A 16496-nucleotide genomic window follows, 5' to 3' on the forward strand; every position below is an offset into this window, starting at 1 on the left:
GGGGGGGAGGAGAAGAGAGCACGCCGACTGGAGTCATCCGGGTGCCAGCGCTGGAGTCATCGGGTGCCTGCGCGGGTCTTCCCGCAGCAGGCACCCGATGCTCTCCACTTCCTCTTCCGGGCCGCGGGAAGAAGAGAGCACGCCGGTGCTCTCTTCTTCCCGCGGCCCGGAAGAGGAAGTGGAGAGCATCGGGTGCCTGCGCGGGAAGAAGACTGCAGCGCGGCTCGGAGGAAAATGAAAATCTTCAACCGCGGCCGATGGGACTCCGCCTTCGCCTCCGCGAGGGCTGAAAATGAAGGAGGTTAGCGTTGGGAGGTGGCTGCTGCTGCCGCGAGTTCCCGGGGGGGGGAAGGGGGAGAGAGAGAGTGAATGAGCGAGCAAGCATGTGTGTTTGAGATCCTGTGTGTGTGAGTGAGAGATTGCATGTATGTGAATGATTGAGAGCCTGTATATGTGAAAGAGAGTATGTCTGTGATTGAGATCCTGCCTGTGAGAGAGAGAGCATGAATGTAAGTTTACCATTGGGAACCTGTATGTGTAAGTTTGTAATTGAAAACCTGTTTGTTTGAAAGAGTATGTGTGTATGATTGAGATCCTTTGTGTGTGAGAGAGATCATGTGTATGTATGATTAAGAGCCTGTGTGTATAAGTAAGAGAGAGATCATGTGTGTCTGTGTCTGATTGACAGCTGGTTTAGGTGATGGAGCATGTGAGTATGTGATTGAGAGCCTGTGTTTAAATGAGAGAGAGAGACCATGTGTGTCTGTGTGATTGAGAGCTGATTTAGGTGAGGGAGCATGTGAGTATGTGATTGAGAGCCTGTGTTTAAATGAGAGAGAGAGACCATGTGTGTCTGTGTGTGATTGAGAGCTGATTTAGGTGAGGGAGCATGTGAGTATGTGATTGAGAGCCTGTGTGTAAATGAGAGAAAGAGAGGACATGTTTGTAAGCATGTGAATGAGAGTCTGTGTGTGAGAGAAAAAGACAGCATGTATTTATGTGATTGAAAGCCTGTGTGTGTGTAAGCGTGAAAAGATAGACAGCATGTGTGTAAATGTGTAATTAAGAGCCTATATAAGTGAGAGAGAAAAAACATTTGTATATGTGAGTGACTGAGAGCATGTGTGTATAGGTGTGTCATTGAGAGCCAGTGTGAGAGAGAGCGCTGGTATGTGACTGAGAGAGGAGAAAGTTCCAAGCAAACCACCCCACCTCCTGCTAATTCAGAACAATCTCAGGACACCTGGATATCAAACGTTCCCAGGTATGCAGAGCAAAAAAATGTTTGTATCCTTATTATTTTTCATTACTGGATCTTTGTGTCTGCTATTTTGAAATATTTTGTTGGTATCTGGAAATGTTTTATATGAGTTTTTAATTATTGGATATTCCACTCATCAGCTGTTTCGAAATATGTTCTTTTTGTTAGTACAGTTTTACTGCTGATGATTTTATATTTCTTGATTTGTTTTATAAGGATGGGTGATGTTTCTTTTTTCCTTTGTTACACTGCATACAGAGACTCTGGCTTGTTGCAGTTTCCAATTCAGTTTTTGTCTGCATGCTTCTTGTTATGCGTTTTGGTCTCTTTATTCTATGTTAGGTGAGGGACAGCACGTGATTCAGGTGAGGTTTTCTGCTGGCGTGTAGTTTCTGTGTAGGACTCTATAGCAGCCTGACTTGGTCCGTTTTCCTAATAGGAGATGTATTGGTGTCTTAAGGCCTGGTGTAATATTTTCAGAGACTTATTGTACTTTAAAAGTGTGATCTTACATAAAATGCACACATTTACTTGTATTTAGTTTTAAACATATTGTATGGCTCTCATGGAATTACATTTTAAAATATGTGGCGTTTATGGCTCTCTCAGCCAAAAAGGTTCCTGACCCCTGCTGTAGCATGTGATGGTTTCCTTAAAAAAAGACTATGCCTGAACTATTAACAGCTCTCAGATAGCTCTTGCAGCACTAATTGTCAAGGTTTCTGTTTGCTAAAGTTCACATAAGGCTTGCCTGAGCTTAAGGTGCAATATACGGCAAATGCAGAAGGTAGCCTGCACAGCTAATAGTTACTAGAGAAGATCCAAATGATTAATGTCCATTTCATGTCTAACACAATTATCAACCAAAAAGATATTTCTAATTAAATTATATATCTATATATACATACATTATTTAAACTAGGTCATTACCATCATGACAATAACACAAAAAATGTTACAATAAAAAATACATGAGCCTTTGCAGAGGGAGAAAGAACACTGGAAAGCAAAAGCAGCTACTCACAATAGTCATGTAATGCAGCATCCTGCCATCCACCTTCCCGTCGTCAAACTGTGTCTTATACTGGGGTAGGCCAATGTCATCCAGCCACCCTAAGAGAAAAGGAACATTACCAAGCACATACTTAAACCTCAACACAATAAAGTTCTTAAGTATGCTTAAAAAAAGAAAAAAAATCAACTTTTCCAAACATATCAGGAGAAAAGCACAGAACTAGCTACTGAAACAAAGAAAACACTTAGTAACTTTAAAACAAGAGCACAGATGCCCATTTATGTATATATATGAATGTAAGCACATATACACCTCAATTTTATATAGACTGTGCAAGTGCCTTATTTAAAATACATCTAGAATGCATGTTTGTGCTAATTTTTTTTAAGCAGTTATGCAAGGAAATGTTAGTCTTTTATATTCCTTAAGACATGTCAGCTTTAGTTGTCCAAATGAGCACAATTTTAAAACATGCATGCATGAAGGACATTCCCAGTTTTGCCAATTTGTCCACCTGTTTGCTCAGGCTGTCTTTAGGCCATCCAGACCCCTCTGGTTCTACAGCCTGCACTCCTCCCACTTACCTAGACTCCTTACCCAGTGAGTTTTTCATTTTTACGATGTTTACAATCACTTACACATATTGAGTAGAAGGAAACATATGTGTCACTTTAACAAGTTTTAAAATTAAAGAGCATAGGGTCTTAGTATAGATTCCTATGGCACTCTATTAATGATTTTTCTTAATTTAGAAAACTGATCATTTACTCCTATCCTCTGTTTCCTGTCTTCTATCCAGTTACTATTCCATTATAGGATACTGCCCCCTATCCCATGACTTTTCAATTTCCTAAGGAGTCAAATGCCTTCTGAAAACCCAAAACACATTAACCCATTATGTCCCAGTGTCCTATATAGAGGATAGCCTCTTAAAAAATTTGGGACATAATGTGTTAAAGTGAATTTTCAAAATGTTACATGCATAACAATTAGCATATAAACCTCAAACATACATACATAAATAAGGGTTTGTGTATGTACAAAAGGCACAGTTTAGGCGTATTCCAGGGTGAGGCTAACATTTACACATGTAAGTTGCTATTTTAGAAGAGACTTGTATGTGTAGATTAAGCAATTTACTAGCACATATTTACACCTGCTTATTATCTAGCATAAGTGATATTAAACGTTTTTATTTGAAATACTGACTGGGTAGCAGTCTGGGTGAACTCAGAGTTCAGGCTGATGAACCACGAGGGTCTCGATGACCTGAAAGAGGACTGGGCAAACTGATGGACTAATTGGTAAAACTGGTAATTTCACTGGCGCGCGTATGTTAGAAAAATTTCAGACTTATGCATGTAAAAAGTGACTTATCCAGGGTAAATGCTACTTAAATTCCACATGTAAAATCTCCACGCTTATATTTTTAAAATATAAAGTAAAAAAATGTGCACAGCAGTTCAACGCTACTTAACCACAAATTCTGACTTATCCAGTTAAGTGGTGGCTTTGCCAGATAAGTCTTAAAAAGTGCTACTTATTCAGCTAAGTAAGATAGCTGATAAGTCTCAAATAGAGCTACTTATCCGAATAAGTCTCAGATAGAGCTACTTATTTCATTATGTAAGACAGCTGAAGAAGCAGCTCTATTTGAGACTTATCCAGCTATCTTACTTATCTGAATAAGTAGCTTTATTTGAGACTTATCCAGCTATCTTACTTACCCAGAAAAGTAGCTCTTTTAAGACTTATCCGGACACGTGGAAGCAAAGGCGCTATTCACGTGTATTTTTTAACTACGTACAAATGTAAGGAAGAATTACGTTTATTTTATATCTCACGTGTACATGATACACACGGGTTATACGATAGTGAGGTAGATCTGTACATGGCCAAATATACACGTATATGCGTGCTGGTCTTTTAAAGTTACCTTCTATGTCAACTGGCTCACTTATCTTCATGTTTACTCACGCCTTCAAAAAAATGTAATAGGTTTGTAAGGTAAGATGAGAAATTACTACTTACTCCAGAAGTGGGTTATGCTCCTCTACCAGCAGATGGAGACGGAGCAAACTGATGTCACAGTATATATATACCCCAGTAGTGACATCAGCCTGCCAGTATTCTCTTCAAAAGCAACTGTGGACAGACTAGCAAAACTTGATTAAACAGATAACCATTTCAATACTCAGCCAATAGGCAACACAGAGCTCAAACAAGAATGTATTAACACTAGTCTAGGGCCTGGACGAACACTTACCAGTAATCCCTGTAGCCATGGAGGACGACCATAATACAACCATTCGGCAGTCAAGGGAGAGAAGCTGGATTCATCTGACTGTCCTAAAGAAAAAAATTATCAGGTAAGTAGTAATTTCTCATTTCTTAGCGTCCAGTCAGATGAATCCAGAACAAGTGGGATGTACCCAAGCTATTCCCCCAAATAGGGCGGGAGGTTGTCGGCAGTTCAATCAAAACTGCATGTGCAAAGGCTGTGCCCTCCCGGACTTGCACATCCAGACAACAATACCTGGAAAAAGTGTGTAATAAGGACCATTTGCAGCTTGGCAAATATCGACGGGAGACAATTTTGCTTCTACTCATGACACTGCCTGAGCCCTAGTGGAATGAGCCCTGACCTGACTAGATAACACCTTCCCAGCATCAACGTATGCAGCCGTGACTACCTCCTTAATTCAGTGAGCTATGATAGCCCGCGAGGCCGGCTCTCCCTGCCATGAAAGACAAACAGACAAGTCATCCTCCGTAAAGGATTAGTAACCTCCAGTTACCAGACAATATGTCTCTTGATATCCAAGAGTCGCAACAGACGATACTCCTTTACATGTCTTTCTCTGACCATAGATAACAGGGAAATGGACTGATTCAAATGAAATTCAGTGACCACCACAAAAGAAGGAATAGTATGCAGTTGTACCACCCCTGGAGTCACCTAGAGGAATGGCTCCCGGTAAGACAGGCCTGAAGTTCAGAAACCCTACGTGCAGAACAAATTGCCACAAGAAACACTGGTTTCAGGGTGAGTATCCACAAGGTCAGATCGTTCTAAGAAATCCAATGCCAAATTAAGACTCCATAAAGACTCCATAAAGGCACCGGAAACCACAAAGGACGACGAAAATGTTTCACTCCTTTCAGGAAACGAGCCACATCAGGGTGAGCCAACATGTATCCACCATTCACCTGACCTCTGAAACAGGTGACTGCCGCTACTTGTACCTTTAAAGAATTAAGTGCCAAACCTTAATTCAAGCCATCCTGCAAACATTTCAAAATGAGTGGGACCTTGACCAAACAAGGAAGAGTACCTTGATCCTCACATCAGGCCTCAAACCCTCGCCAAACCCACAAATCAGCCAAGGAAGTGGAGAACTTTCTACCTCTTAGCATGGTGGAAATCACTGCTGCAGAGCATGCACGTTTCGGCAAAATCAAGTTATATGTTTATGAAGAACAGGACTCTGCCGCAACAGATCCCTGTGCGCTGGAAGCTGAAGGGGCGATTCTGCCAGGAGCTGCTGCAGATCCGCATACCACGGTCTCCTGGGTCAATCTGGAGCAACCTAGAGCACCATCCCTTTGTGGGCTCTGACATGTACTAATCCAAAAGAACTATATGTGATCAGGGGGTGGGGGAAGGGCGGTTGTGCACAGAGCAAGAGAGGGACCTTGGGGTGATAGTGTCTAGAGATTTGAAGATGGCAAAGCAATGTGACAAGCCGATAGCTAAAGCTAGAAGAATGCTGGGATGCATAGAGAGAAGAATAACCAGTAAGAAAAAAAGAGGTGATAATCCCCTTGTAGAGGTCCTTCGTGAGGCCTCACCTAGAGTATTGTGCTCAGTTCTGGAGACCATATCTCAAAAGAGACAGACAAAGGATGGAGGTGGTCCAGAGAAGGGCAACAAAAATGGTGGGGGTGTCTCCATCAAATGACTTAAGAGAGGTTAAAGGACCTAAATATGTATACCCTGGAAGAGAGAAGGTGCAGGGGAGATGATACAGACCTTCAGATACATGAAAGGTTTAATGATACACAATTTACAAACCTTTTCTGTTGGAAAGAGATCAATAAAACTAGGGGTCACAGAGACCACATGACCCGATGTACGAGTAGGACGCGCGTTCTGCTTGCTCCCGGTGCTCCCCTCCAAACTCGCAGGGTTATAGCTCAGATTTGGCAGCAGAAGGGCTACTCACCCTCCTACTGGCTTCGCAAAATTGCATAGCAGATTTCTTGCTCCGGGAGAGTGGCCCGATGGCATCAAAATTGCAGCAGGAGAAAAAACAGCCAGCCCTTATGCAGGACTCCAAAATGGCGGATGGACCTTAGGTATGGGCCTTAGTTCCCCGAACTCCGCTTTGGTTGAAGAGGTGACTCAGGCGGTGGTAAGGGCTTTGGATGGGAGGTTTGCAGAGTTATCGCAGCAAATCCGCACAGGAAATGAGACACTGGGCAAAACTGAAAAACAATTGGAAGACACTCAGCAACAAGTGACAGTGATCGAAATGGAGACGCAGGCCTTGCAAACAACACAGTCAACTTTGCAAAAATAGATCACAATGTTGGATGGCAAGGTAGAAGATTTAGAAAATTGGGCCCGAAGAAACAATTTAAGATTCATGGGTTTCCCCCGAAACCTTGTCAGACCGCGAAATTCATAATCTCCTGGAGGGATAGCTGCTTAAGGAACTGGGGCTAGAATCACTGCTGAATCACTGATACATTGAGAGAGCTCATAGATTATGAGCACGGACTGAAGGCCAGAGTAGGCCACGTACAGGGATTGCAAATATTTAAGCTTTGCACATAAGGTGTTGATTCTGCAAACCTACCGGAAAATACTGTCATTCATGTATGAAGGACATAAGATCTTGCTATTTCAGGATTTTTCAGTAGCAGTGTCGCAATGCAGGAGAGCCTTTGCTCTTTTCAAAAAGCACATACGCTTCAACCTACAATACCCAGCTAAACTAAGAGTGGAGCAGAATAGTATGTGGAAAGTACTTATAGAAATGAAATGAAACATAGAAACATAGAAATGATGGCAGAAGACGACCAAATGGTCCATACAGTCTGCCCAGCAAGCTTTCACACTTTTTTTTTTCATACTTTTCTGTTACTCTTGTCCCTTTAAATAACTTTTTTGGTTCTATTTCCCTTCCACCCCCACCATCGTAGATAGCAGTGCTGGAGCTACATCTGAGTGAAGTATCCAGTTAATTGGTTTGGGGTAGTAACCGCTGTAATAAGCCAGCTTCTCCCACACTTGTTTATTCAATCTGTGAATTCAGTCTTTGTTGTTGTTTGAATATAAATCCTCCTTTCATTCCCCTGCCATTCAAGCAGTGGGCTGTGCTGGATATGTATTCTAAGTGAAGTAGCAGGCATTTCTGGTTTGGGGTAGTAACCGCCGTAACAAGCAAGCTACTCCCCTGCTTATTTGTTTTACCCAGACTATGTAATTCAGTAATTCAGTCCTTGTTGGAGTATAAAACATCTTTTCTTCATTCCCCTTGCAAATCCTTTTTTCCACGTTTCCTCTTGCTGTTGAAGCATAGAGCAATGTTGGAGTCACATTAACCATGTGTATGTTTATTGAATAAGGATATTCATCTCTAGGTAGTAGCCGTCATTCCCACAAGCCACCCCCATGCCTCTTCTCTTCATTCACATCCTCTAGACTTTATTAATCCACAGTATTTAACCCACGCCCCTTTGAAATCCTTCACAGTTTTGGTCTTCACCACTTCCTCTGGAAGGGCATTCCAGGCATCCACCACCCTCTCCGTGAAGAAATACTTCCTGACATTGGTTCTGAGTCTTCCTCCCTGGAGTTTCAAATCGTGACCCCTGGTTCTGCTGATTTTTTTGCAACGGAAAAGGTTTGTCGTAGTCTTTGGATCATTAAAACCTTTAAAGTATCTGAAAGTCTGTATCATATCACCTCTGCTCCTCCTTTCCTCCAGGGTGTACATATTTAGATTCTTCAATCTCTCCTCATAAGTCATTTGATGAAGACCCTCCACCTTTTTGGTCGTCCTTCTCTGGACCGCCTCCATCCTGTCTCTGTCCCTTAGGAGATACGGTTTCCAGAACTGAACACAGTACTCCAGGTGAGGCCTCACCAAAGACCTGTACAAGGGGATAACACTGGGCAACAAATTTTCACAAAAGTCATGTTATGGAAATGAAATTAGTCAATTCTTATACATTTCCATGTGCTAAACACGAATGTGACTGTGAAAATGCAAAACTGGCCCTAGTTTTTTTGTAATATGCAATAATATAATTACATTGTGAACTGTATACCAATAGCTCACTGGACAACAAATTTTCACAAAAGTCATGTTACTGAAATGAAATTAGTCAATTCTTATAAATTTCCATGTGCTAAACATGAATGTGACTGTGAAAATGCAAAATTGGCTCTAGTTTTTTTGAATATGCAATAATATAATTACATCTTGAATTGTATGCCAATAGTAGGAGACCTACGGTTAATACCGTTTGAAAAATTAAGTCACAGACTACGTCTTAGATTTCTTTGCTTGTCTCTTGTACACCTGTTCGGGAGCATCTCTGCGGAGTGTCCAGCAGTAGTCAGCCAGCATGAATATTTCAAATGCTCACCCTTTCTGACTGGGCTTCATATAGTACACTGCTGACGTTAGCTTACTCAGCAGCAGCATGGCAGTAGAACTGCATTGCATCAGAAAATGATGTAATAAACGCTGGATGATGTGTGCATGATGGTATTATGCAATATGATCCCACTTCACAAGAGTGGGAACAGGGAGGAGGCTGGCAACTACAGACCAGTTAGCCTCACTTCGGTGGTGGGAAAAGTAATGGAGTCACTGCTGAAAGAGAGAATAGTGAACTATCTACAGTCTGGAGAATTGATGGACCAGAGGCAACATGGATTCACCAGGGGAAGATCCTGTCAGACAAATCTGATTGACTTTTTTGACTGGGTAACCAAGGAATTGGATCAAGGAAGAGCGCTCGATATCATATACTTGGATTTCAGCAAAGCTTTTGATACGGTTCCGCACAGGAGACTGGTGAATAAAATGAGAAGCTTAGGAGTGAGTGCCGAGGTGGTGACCTGGATTGCAAATTGGTTGACGGACAGAAGACAATGTGTGATGGTAAATGGAACCTTCTCTGAAGAGAGAGCGGTTTTAAGTGGTGTACCGCAAGGATCGGTGTTGGGACCGGTCCTGTTCAATATCTTTGTGAGCGACATTGCGGACGGGATAGAAGGTAAGGTTTGTCTTTTTGCAGATGACACTAAGATCTGCAACAGAGTGGACACGCCGGAAGGAGTGGAGAGAATGAGACGGGATCTAAGGAAACTGGAAGAGTGGTCGAAGATATGGCAGCTGAGATTCAATGCCAAGAAGTGCAAAGTCATGCATATGGGGAGTGGAAATCCGAATGAACTGTATTCGATGGGGGGGGGGAAAGGCTGATGTGCACGGAGCAGGAGAGGGACCTTGGGGTGATAGTGTCTAATGATATGAAGTCTGCGAAACAATGTGACAAGGCGATAGCAAAAGCCAGAAGAATGCTGGGCTGCATAGAGAGAGGAATATCGAGTAAGAAAAGGGAAGTGATTATTCCCTTGTACAGGTCCTTGGTGAGGCCTCACCTGGAGTACTGTGTTCAGTTCTGGAGACCATATCTACAAAAAGACAAAGACAAGATGGAAGCGGTACAGAGAAGGGCGACCTGGAAGGTGGAGGATCTTCATCGGTTGACGTACGAGGAGAGATTGAAGAATCTAAATATGTACACCCTGGAGGAAATGAGGAACAGGGGTGATATGATACAGACTTTCAGATACTTGAAAAGTTTTAATGATCCAAAGACAACAACAAACCTTTTCCGTAGGAAAAAAATCAGCAGAACCAGGGGTCACGATTTGAGGCTCCAGGGAGGAAGATTCAGAACCAATGTCAGGAAGTATTTCTTCACGGAGAGGGTGGTGGATGCCTGGAATGCCCTTCCGGAGGAAGTGGTGAAGACCAGAACTGTGAAGGACTTCAAAGGGGCGTGGGATAAACACTGTGGATCCATAAAGTCAAGAGGCCGCCAATGAAGAGTGGGTGACTCGTCAGAATGATGGCTACTGCCTGGACACAATACCCTTATTCAATAAACATACACATGCTTACTGTGACTCCAACATCGCTCTAAGCTTCAACAGCAAGAGGAAATGTGGAAAAAAGGATTTGCACTCACAAAGAGGGGAGTAGCTGGCTTGTTACGGCGGTTACTACCCCAAACCAAATAAGCCTGATACTTCACTTTCAATGCATATACAGCATAGCTCTCTGCTTCAACGGCAGGGGAGAAGAATAACTGATACTTCACACATCCAGCAGAGCTCTCTGCTTCAACGGCAGGGGAGAAGAAAAAAGGGTTCGCACTCACAAAGAGGGGAGTAGCTGGCTTGTTACGGCGGTTACTACCCCAAACCAAATGTGCCTGATACTTCACTTTCGATGCATATCCAGCATGGCTCTCTGCTTCAACAGCATGGGAGAAAGACTGATACATCACGCATTTCCAGCATAGCTCTCTGCTTCAACAGCAGGGGAAAAGAAAAACTGATGCTTCACGCATATCCAGCATAGCTTCAACGGCAGCGGAGAAGAAAAAAGGATTCGCAATCACAAAGTGGGGAGTAGCTGGCTTGTTACGGCGGTTACTACCCCAAACCAAATGTGCCTGATACTTCACTTTCAATGCATATCCAGCATGGCTCTCTGCTTCAACGGCATGGGAGAAAGACTGATACTTCACGCATATCCAGCATAATTCTCTGCTTCAACGGCAGGAGAGAAGAAAAACTGATACTTCACACATATCCAGCATAGCTCTCTGCTTCTATGGCAGGGGGGGAAAAAAACCCTGATACTTCACGCATATCCAGCATAACTCCCTGCTTCAACGGCAGGGGAGAAGAAAAAACAACCAATAAGGGCTGTATAACATAGTCTGGGTAAAACAAATAAGCATGGGTGTAGCTTGCTTATTGCGGCGGTTACTACCCCTACTACCCCTAACTAATCAAGCTAGATATTTCACTTGGATGCAGCTCCATCACTGCTCTCTACATTAATGGTGGGGGTGGAAGGGAAATAGAACCAAGAGCTAAGAGAAACAGATAAGTATGAGAGAAAAAATGTGTGAAGCTTGCTGGGCAGACTGGATGGGCCGTTTGGTCTTCTTCTGCCGTCATTTCTATGTTTCTATGATGCAATATTACATCATTCTAGGCTTATTTACAGTCCTACTGGATACATTTACATGACTAAACATAGAAAGTGAACTATATTAAATATCTTCAAAACGAGAGCCAATAAAAACTTTTCATGGTCATATTCGTGTTCAGCACATCAAGATACTACAGAGTAGGACCTTTTTAGGTCAGTAACACTTTCATTGTTGCCCAGTGTAATCACTTCCCTTTTCTTACTAGACATTCCTCTCTCTATGCAGCCCAGCATTCTTCTGGCTTTAGCTATCACCTTGTCACATTGTTTCGCCAACTTCAGATCATTAGACACTATCACCCCAAGGTCTCGCTCCTGCCCCGTGCACATCAGCCCTTCTCCCCCCATCGTATACAGTTCATTCGGATTTCCACACCCCATATGCATGACTCTGCACTTCTTGGCATTGAATCTCAGCTGCTATATCTTCGACCACTCTTCCAGTTTCCTTAGATCCCGTCTCATTCTCTCCACTCCTTCCGGCATGTCCACTCTGTTGCAGATCTTAGTGTCATCCACAAAAAGACAAACCTTACCTTCTATCCCGTCCGCAATTTCGCTCACAAAGATATTGAACAGGACCGGTCCCAACACCGACCCTTGCAGCACTCCGCTCAACACCGCTCTCTCTTCAGAGTAAGTTCCATTTACCATCACACATTGTCTTCTGTCCGTTAACCAGTTTGCAATTCAAGCTATCACCTTGGTACTCACTCATAAGCTTCTTATTTTATTCACCAGTCTCCTGTACGGAACCGTATCAAAAGCTTTGCTGAAGTCCAAGTAGATGACATTGAGTGCTCTTCCTTGATCCAATTCCTTGGTTACCCAGATTTGTCTGACAGGATCTTCCCCTGGTGAATCCATGCTGCCTCTGGTCCAGCAAGTCTTCCGACTGTAGATAGTTCACTATTCCTTCTTTTAACAGCGACTCCATTACTTTTCCCACCACCGAGGTGAGGCTAACGGGTCTGTAGTTACCAGCCTCTTCTCTGTTTCCACTCTTGTGAAGCGGGATCACCACCGCTCTTCTCCAATCACTCGGCACCACTCCCGTTTCTAGGGATCTATTGAACAGGTCACACAGTGGACCCGCCAGCACATCTCTGAGCTCCCTCAGTATCCTGGGATGAACCTCATCAGGCCCCATGGCTTTGTACACTTTCAGTTTCCCCAGCTCTTCCCATACATTCTTTACTGTAAATGGATTTACATCTACTCCATTCCCCTCTATTTTCTTGTTCACTAGCGACGGTCCTTCTCCAGGGTCTTCTTTAGTGAACACAGAACTGAAGTATTCGTTTAATATTTCTGCCATTTCTTCGTCTCTCTCCACACATTGATCCTTTTCACCTTTCAATTTCACTATACCACTCTGAACTTTTCTCCTTTCACTGATGTATCTGAAAAAGGTTTTGTCACCTCTCTTTACCTCCTTGGCAATCCTTTCTTCTGCTTGACTTTTTGCCGTCTTGATTACTTTCTTTGTCTCCCTCAGTTCTACCAGATATTCTTCTTTGTGATCCTCCCTTTGGGATCCTTTATATTTCTTGAACGCTGTTCTTTTAGCCTTTATTTTGTCAGCCACCTCCTTGGAGAACCAGATAGGTTTCATTTTTCTTTTGCTTTTCTTTACTTTTCTAACAAAGATTAGTTGCCTTGGTAATTGCTCCATTTAGTTTGGCCAACTGTTGTTCCACATCTCTCTCATTCTCCCAGCCTAATAGTTCTTCCTCCAGGTACTTCCCCATTTTATCAAAGTCTGTGTTTTTGAACTGCAAAACTCGGGTCCGTATGCTTCTTTTCCGTATCCTTTCTGTGATATTAAACCATACTGTTTGATGATCACTGGTGCTGAGGTGGGTGCCCACCTGGACATCAGAGACATTATCTCCATTAGTGAGCACTAAATCAAGTATAGCTCCCTCTCTTGTGGTTCCATTACCATTTGTTTGAATAAAACTCCTTGCAGAGCATCCACTATTTCTCCTCTATTGTTAGATTCTGCAGATGGGATTCTCCAGTCTACATTCGGCAAATTAAAGTCTCCAAGAATCACCACTTCTCCCTTCTTTCCCATCTTTTGGATGTCTTCAACCAGATCTCTGTCAAGCTCTTCTTTTTGGTTTGGAGGCCTGTAAACCACTCCAATAAAAATGGATGTCCCATCTTTTTTTAGGTTGACTCATAGTGCTTCTTCATTGCCCGATCTTCCTTGCAGCTCAGATACTTGATTCACTTTCAGCTGCCAAGCAATTTCTTGGGTCTCTGTCAGAATAAAAGTAGTTGGACTGGTTGGTGAAATATTGGACTGGCAGATTCCCGCAGAGGGGACAAATGATGGAATCTGGAAAAACTATATGTGCTAGTGGAAATTATTCAAATTACGATGTTAAATGCTACAAAGAACATCCAGCACAGATAATTATGGTGAGGGGGTGCACTGGCACGGGTACTAAATGTGGTCTCCATATATCTTATGGGAGATGTTCTGTATTACTGGTTCTGCCGATGCTTATCTCACAGCACCAGGCTGGGTTTGTAAAATCAGATTTGCAGGCAAACATCTCATCCGCTTATGGATGGCTATGAATCATTGCAAATATCAGGGAATCCCAGCTTTGGTGGTGGGTTTCGATGCGGAGAAAGCCTTCAATCAGGTGGCCTGGAGATACTTGTTTTCTGCTTTGCGGCGATATGGGTTGGATGGGGATATTGTACGATCAAATGAACTTTTATATAACAAGCCTTGCTCCATTATAGTAGCCAACGGGGCTATGTCACAGGAGTTTCAGCTACCTAGAGGTACGAGGCAAGGATGCCCACTTTCGCCACTGCTTTATGTTTTAACCCTGGATCCCCCTACTGCGTAAAATAGCAGACTCTCCAGAAATTGGAGGTTTGCAACTGGGTGGAGATACCTTCAAAATAGCGGCATATGCCGATAATGTGTTAATATTTTTAACTAATCCCATAGCTTCTTTACCTTAAGTTATGGCCCTACAAAGTCAATTTGGTAGATTTTCAGGGCTGAAAATCAATTTAGACAAATCAGAGGCTTTAGATGTTTTAGGTTTGTTGAAATTGCAATGGCCACCTGAATTCCCCTTACGTTGGGTGACCAAAGAAATGACATATTTGGGGATAAAAATCCCTGTGGATATTTCGCGAGTGTATAATGCCAGTGTCCTCCCATTATAACAAAAACTAAAGCTAAACTGGTGGAATGGGCTAAATTTCCCCTCTCTTTAAGTGGTCGTATCCAATTATTTAAAATGATGGAGCTCCCGCGTTGGTATATGTACCTTTATGGGTAAAGAAACATCATTGGATGGAACTTGATAAAGTACTGCGACAATTTCTGTGGAATAATAAGAAAGCCTGTTTGCCCCTTAGCCAACTACAGTTGCCCTGGGAAGCAGGGGGAATGGCATGTCCAAACTTATCGCAATATAACTTAGCAGCTTTACTGAGACTTGTCCTTGATTGCTTATGTGGATCTGAATTGTATACCCCTACATTGTTCTTGCATAACTGGTGTCATCCTCTGAAACTTGGTAACCTGATTCATGTCCCAAACAACCAATTGACATACTATATTCAGCATAATCCTCTGGTGGCTTCTCTCAAGTGTGCATGGCAGTCTCTTTGTAATAAATTGAAGATATCATGGGAGGTCTCTCCAACTCTTGTCGTGGCTAGGCACCCTAGATTCCCCCAGGTCTTGAAAATAAGATAATACAGGATTGGGAAAGAAGGGACTTACCACACTTAAGCAATACTTGTCTGAAGAAGTTCGGAGCTTTGGGGAGTAGCAAAATGACTAGAGCCTCCCACACAAAAAATTTTCTCTCTATCTCCAAATCAGACATTTTATTGTCACTGATCTTTTTAAATGCGCTAGAGCCCCCTCACAATCCTAAAGGGATTTTCTTGTACTATTCCAGCGGGACAGAAAGTATCTATGGCATTTCTAACTAAAGTGCTTAAAAAATTGGATTGTCCCAATGCCTGGCAATTGGTAGTAGCAGACTCATGGAATACAGAGCTGGAGAATTCTATTCCTCCTGGGGTAATAAAACGGTGTTTTAGAGCTATACCAGGCATTACGGAAAATATGACTTTACGTGAGACATAATACAAGTTCCTGTGTAGGATGTACATCCCTATTTACCGGCTTATAAAGCAAAATTGGTACATTCTGGTTTGTGTTTGAAATGTTATAAAGCCCAGGGCACTTTGTTTCATAGCTTCTGGGACTGTTCAAAGGTTAAGCAAGCCTGGCGAAGGACCCTCGGTCTGCTTGGCCAGATCCTGAACTGAAAGATCGCTGAATCATCTAAGCTCTGCTTATTTGATATATAACAGATGTCTGGAACATACATTAACGGCCACACAAAAATAATTTTTACAAAAAGCGTTTTTATTGATTAAACAATCAATATTGGATTACTGGCTAAAAGAGAATAGGATGGAGGCCCCCAATTCTCCTTGATATCAGGAAATACCACAATTAGAATCCTCGGCCCTGCTGGTGGCAGGGAATGAGTTCTACCACTCTTGCTGTTAACAGGGCAGAGAGCTCTGTCAAAATAATTTTCCTGAGGAGTGGATGAAACCCATGATGGACATTGGGTAAAGTCCACAGGGACATCCCTGAAATTCAGCCAGTACCCTTGGTGAACAATAGAGAGAACCCACTGGTATGATGTATTTAGGGAACAGCTGGGGGTGAAGTGACTCTGCCTGCCCCTGACTGGAGGGCAGGATGCCGAGAGTACAGCAGATTGACTCACACGCCCTTGTCCCCAATCAAAACCCTGTAGTGGGGTGCTCTGCTGGGGGGGGGGAGGGGGGAGCAGCTGAGGCCTGGGGGTCCACTGCTGGTGGGAATAGCCCCTGGAAT

The 16496-nt window shown here is 42.9% G+C and overlaps 1 protein-coding gene across 1 annotated transcript in view; it reads right to left on the reverse strand.

The window, feature by feature from the left end:
• PPFIBP1 (PPFIA binding protein 1) overlaps nt 1-16496 on the reverse strand; it is a 1178807-nt gene that overhangs the window by 191127 nt on the left and 971184 nt on the right. The window contains exon 23 of the mRNA XM_029597487.1: nt 2286-2374. Coding sequence (XP_029453347.1) covers nt 2286-2374 — 89 coding nt within the window. The remainder of the gene's footprint in view (nt 1-2285; nt 2375-16496) is intronic.

This window comes from Rhinatrema bivittatum, chromosome 4, assembly GCF_901001135.1.
Source record: "Rhinatrema bivittatum chromosome 4, aRhiBiv1.1, whole genome shotgun sequence".
Lineage (NCBI taxonomy): Eukaryota > Metazoa > Chordata > Amphibia > Gymnophiona > Rhinatrematidae > Rhinatrema > Rhinatrema bivittatum.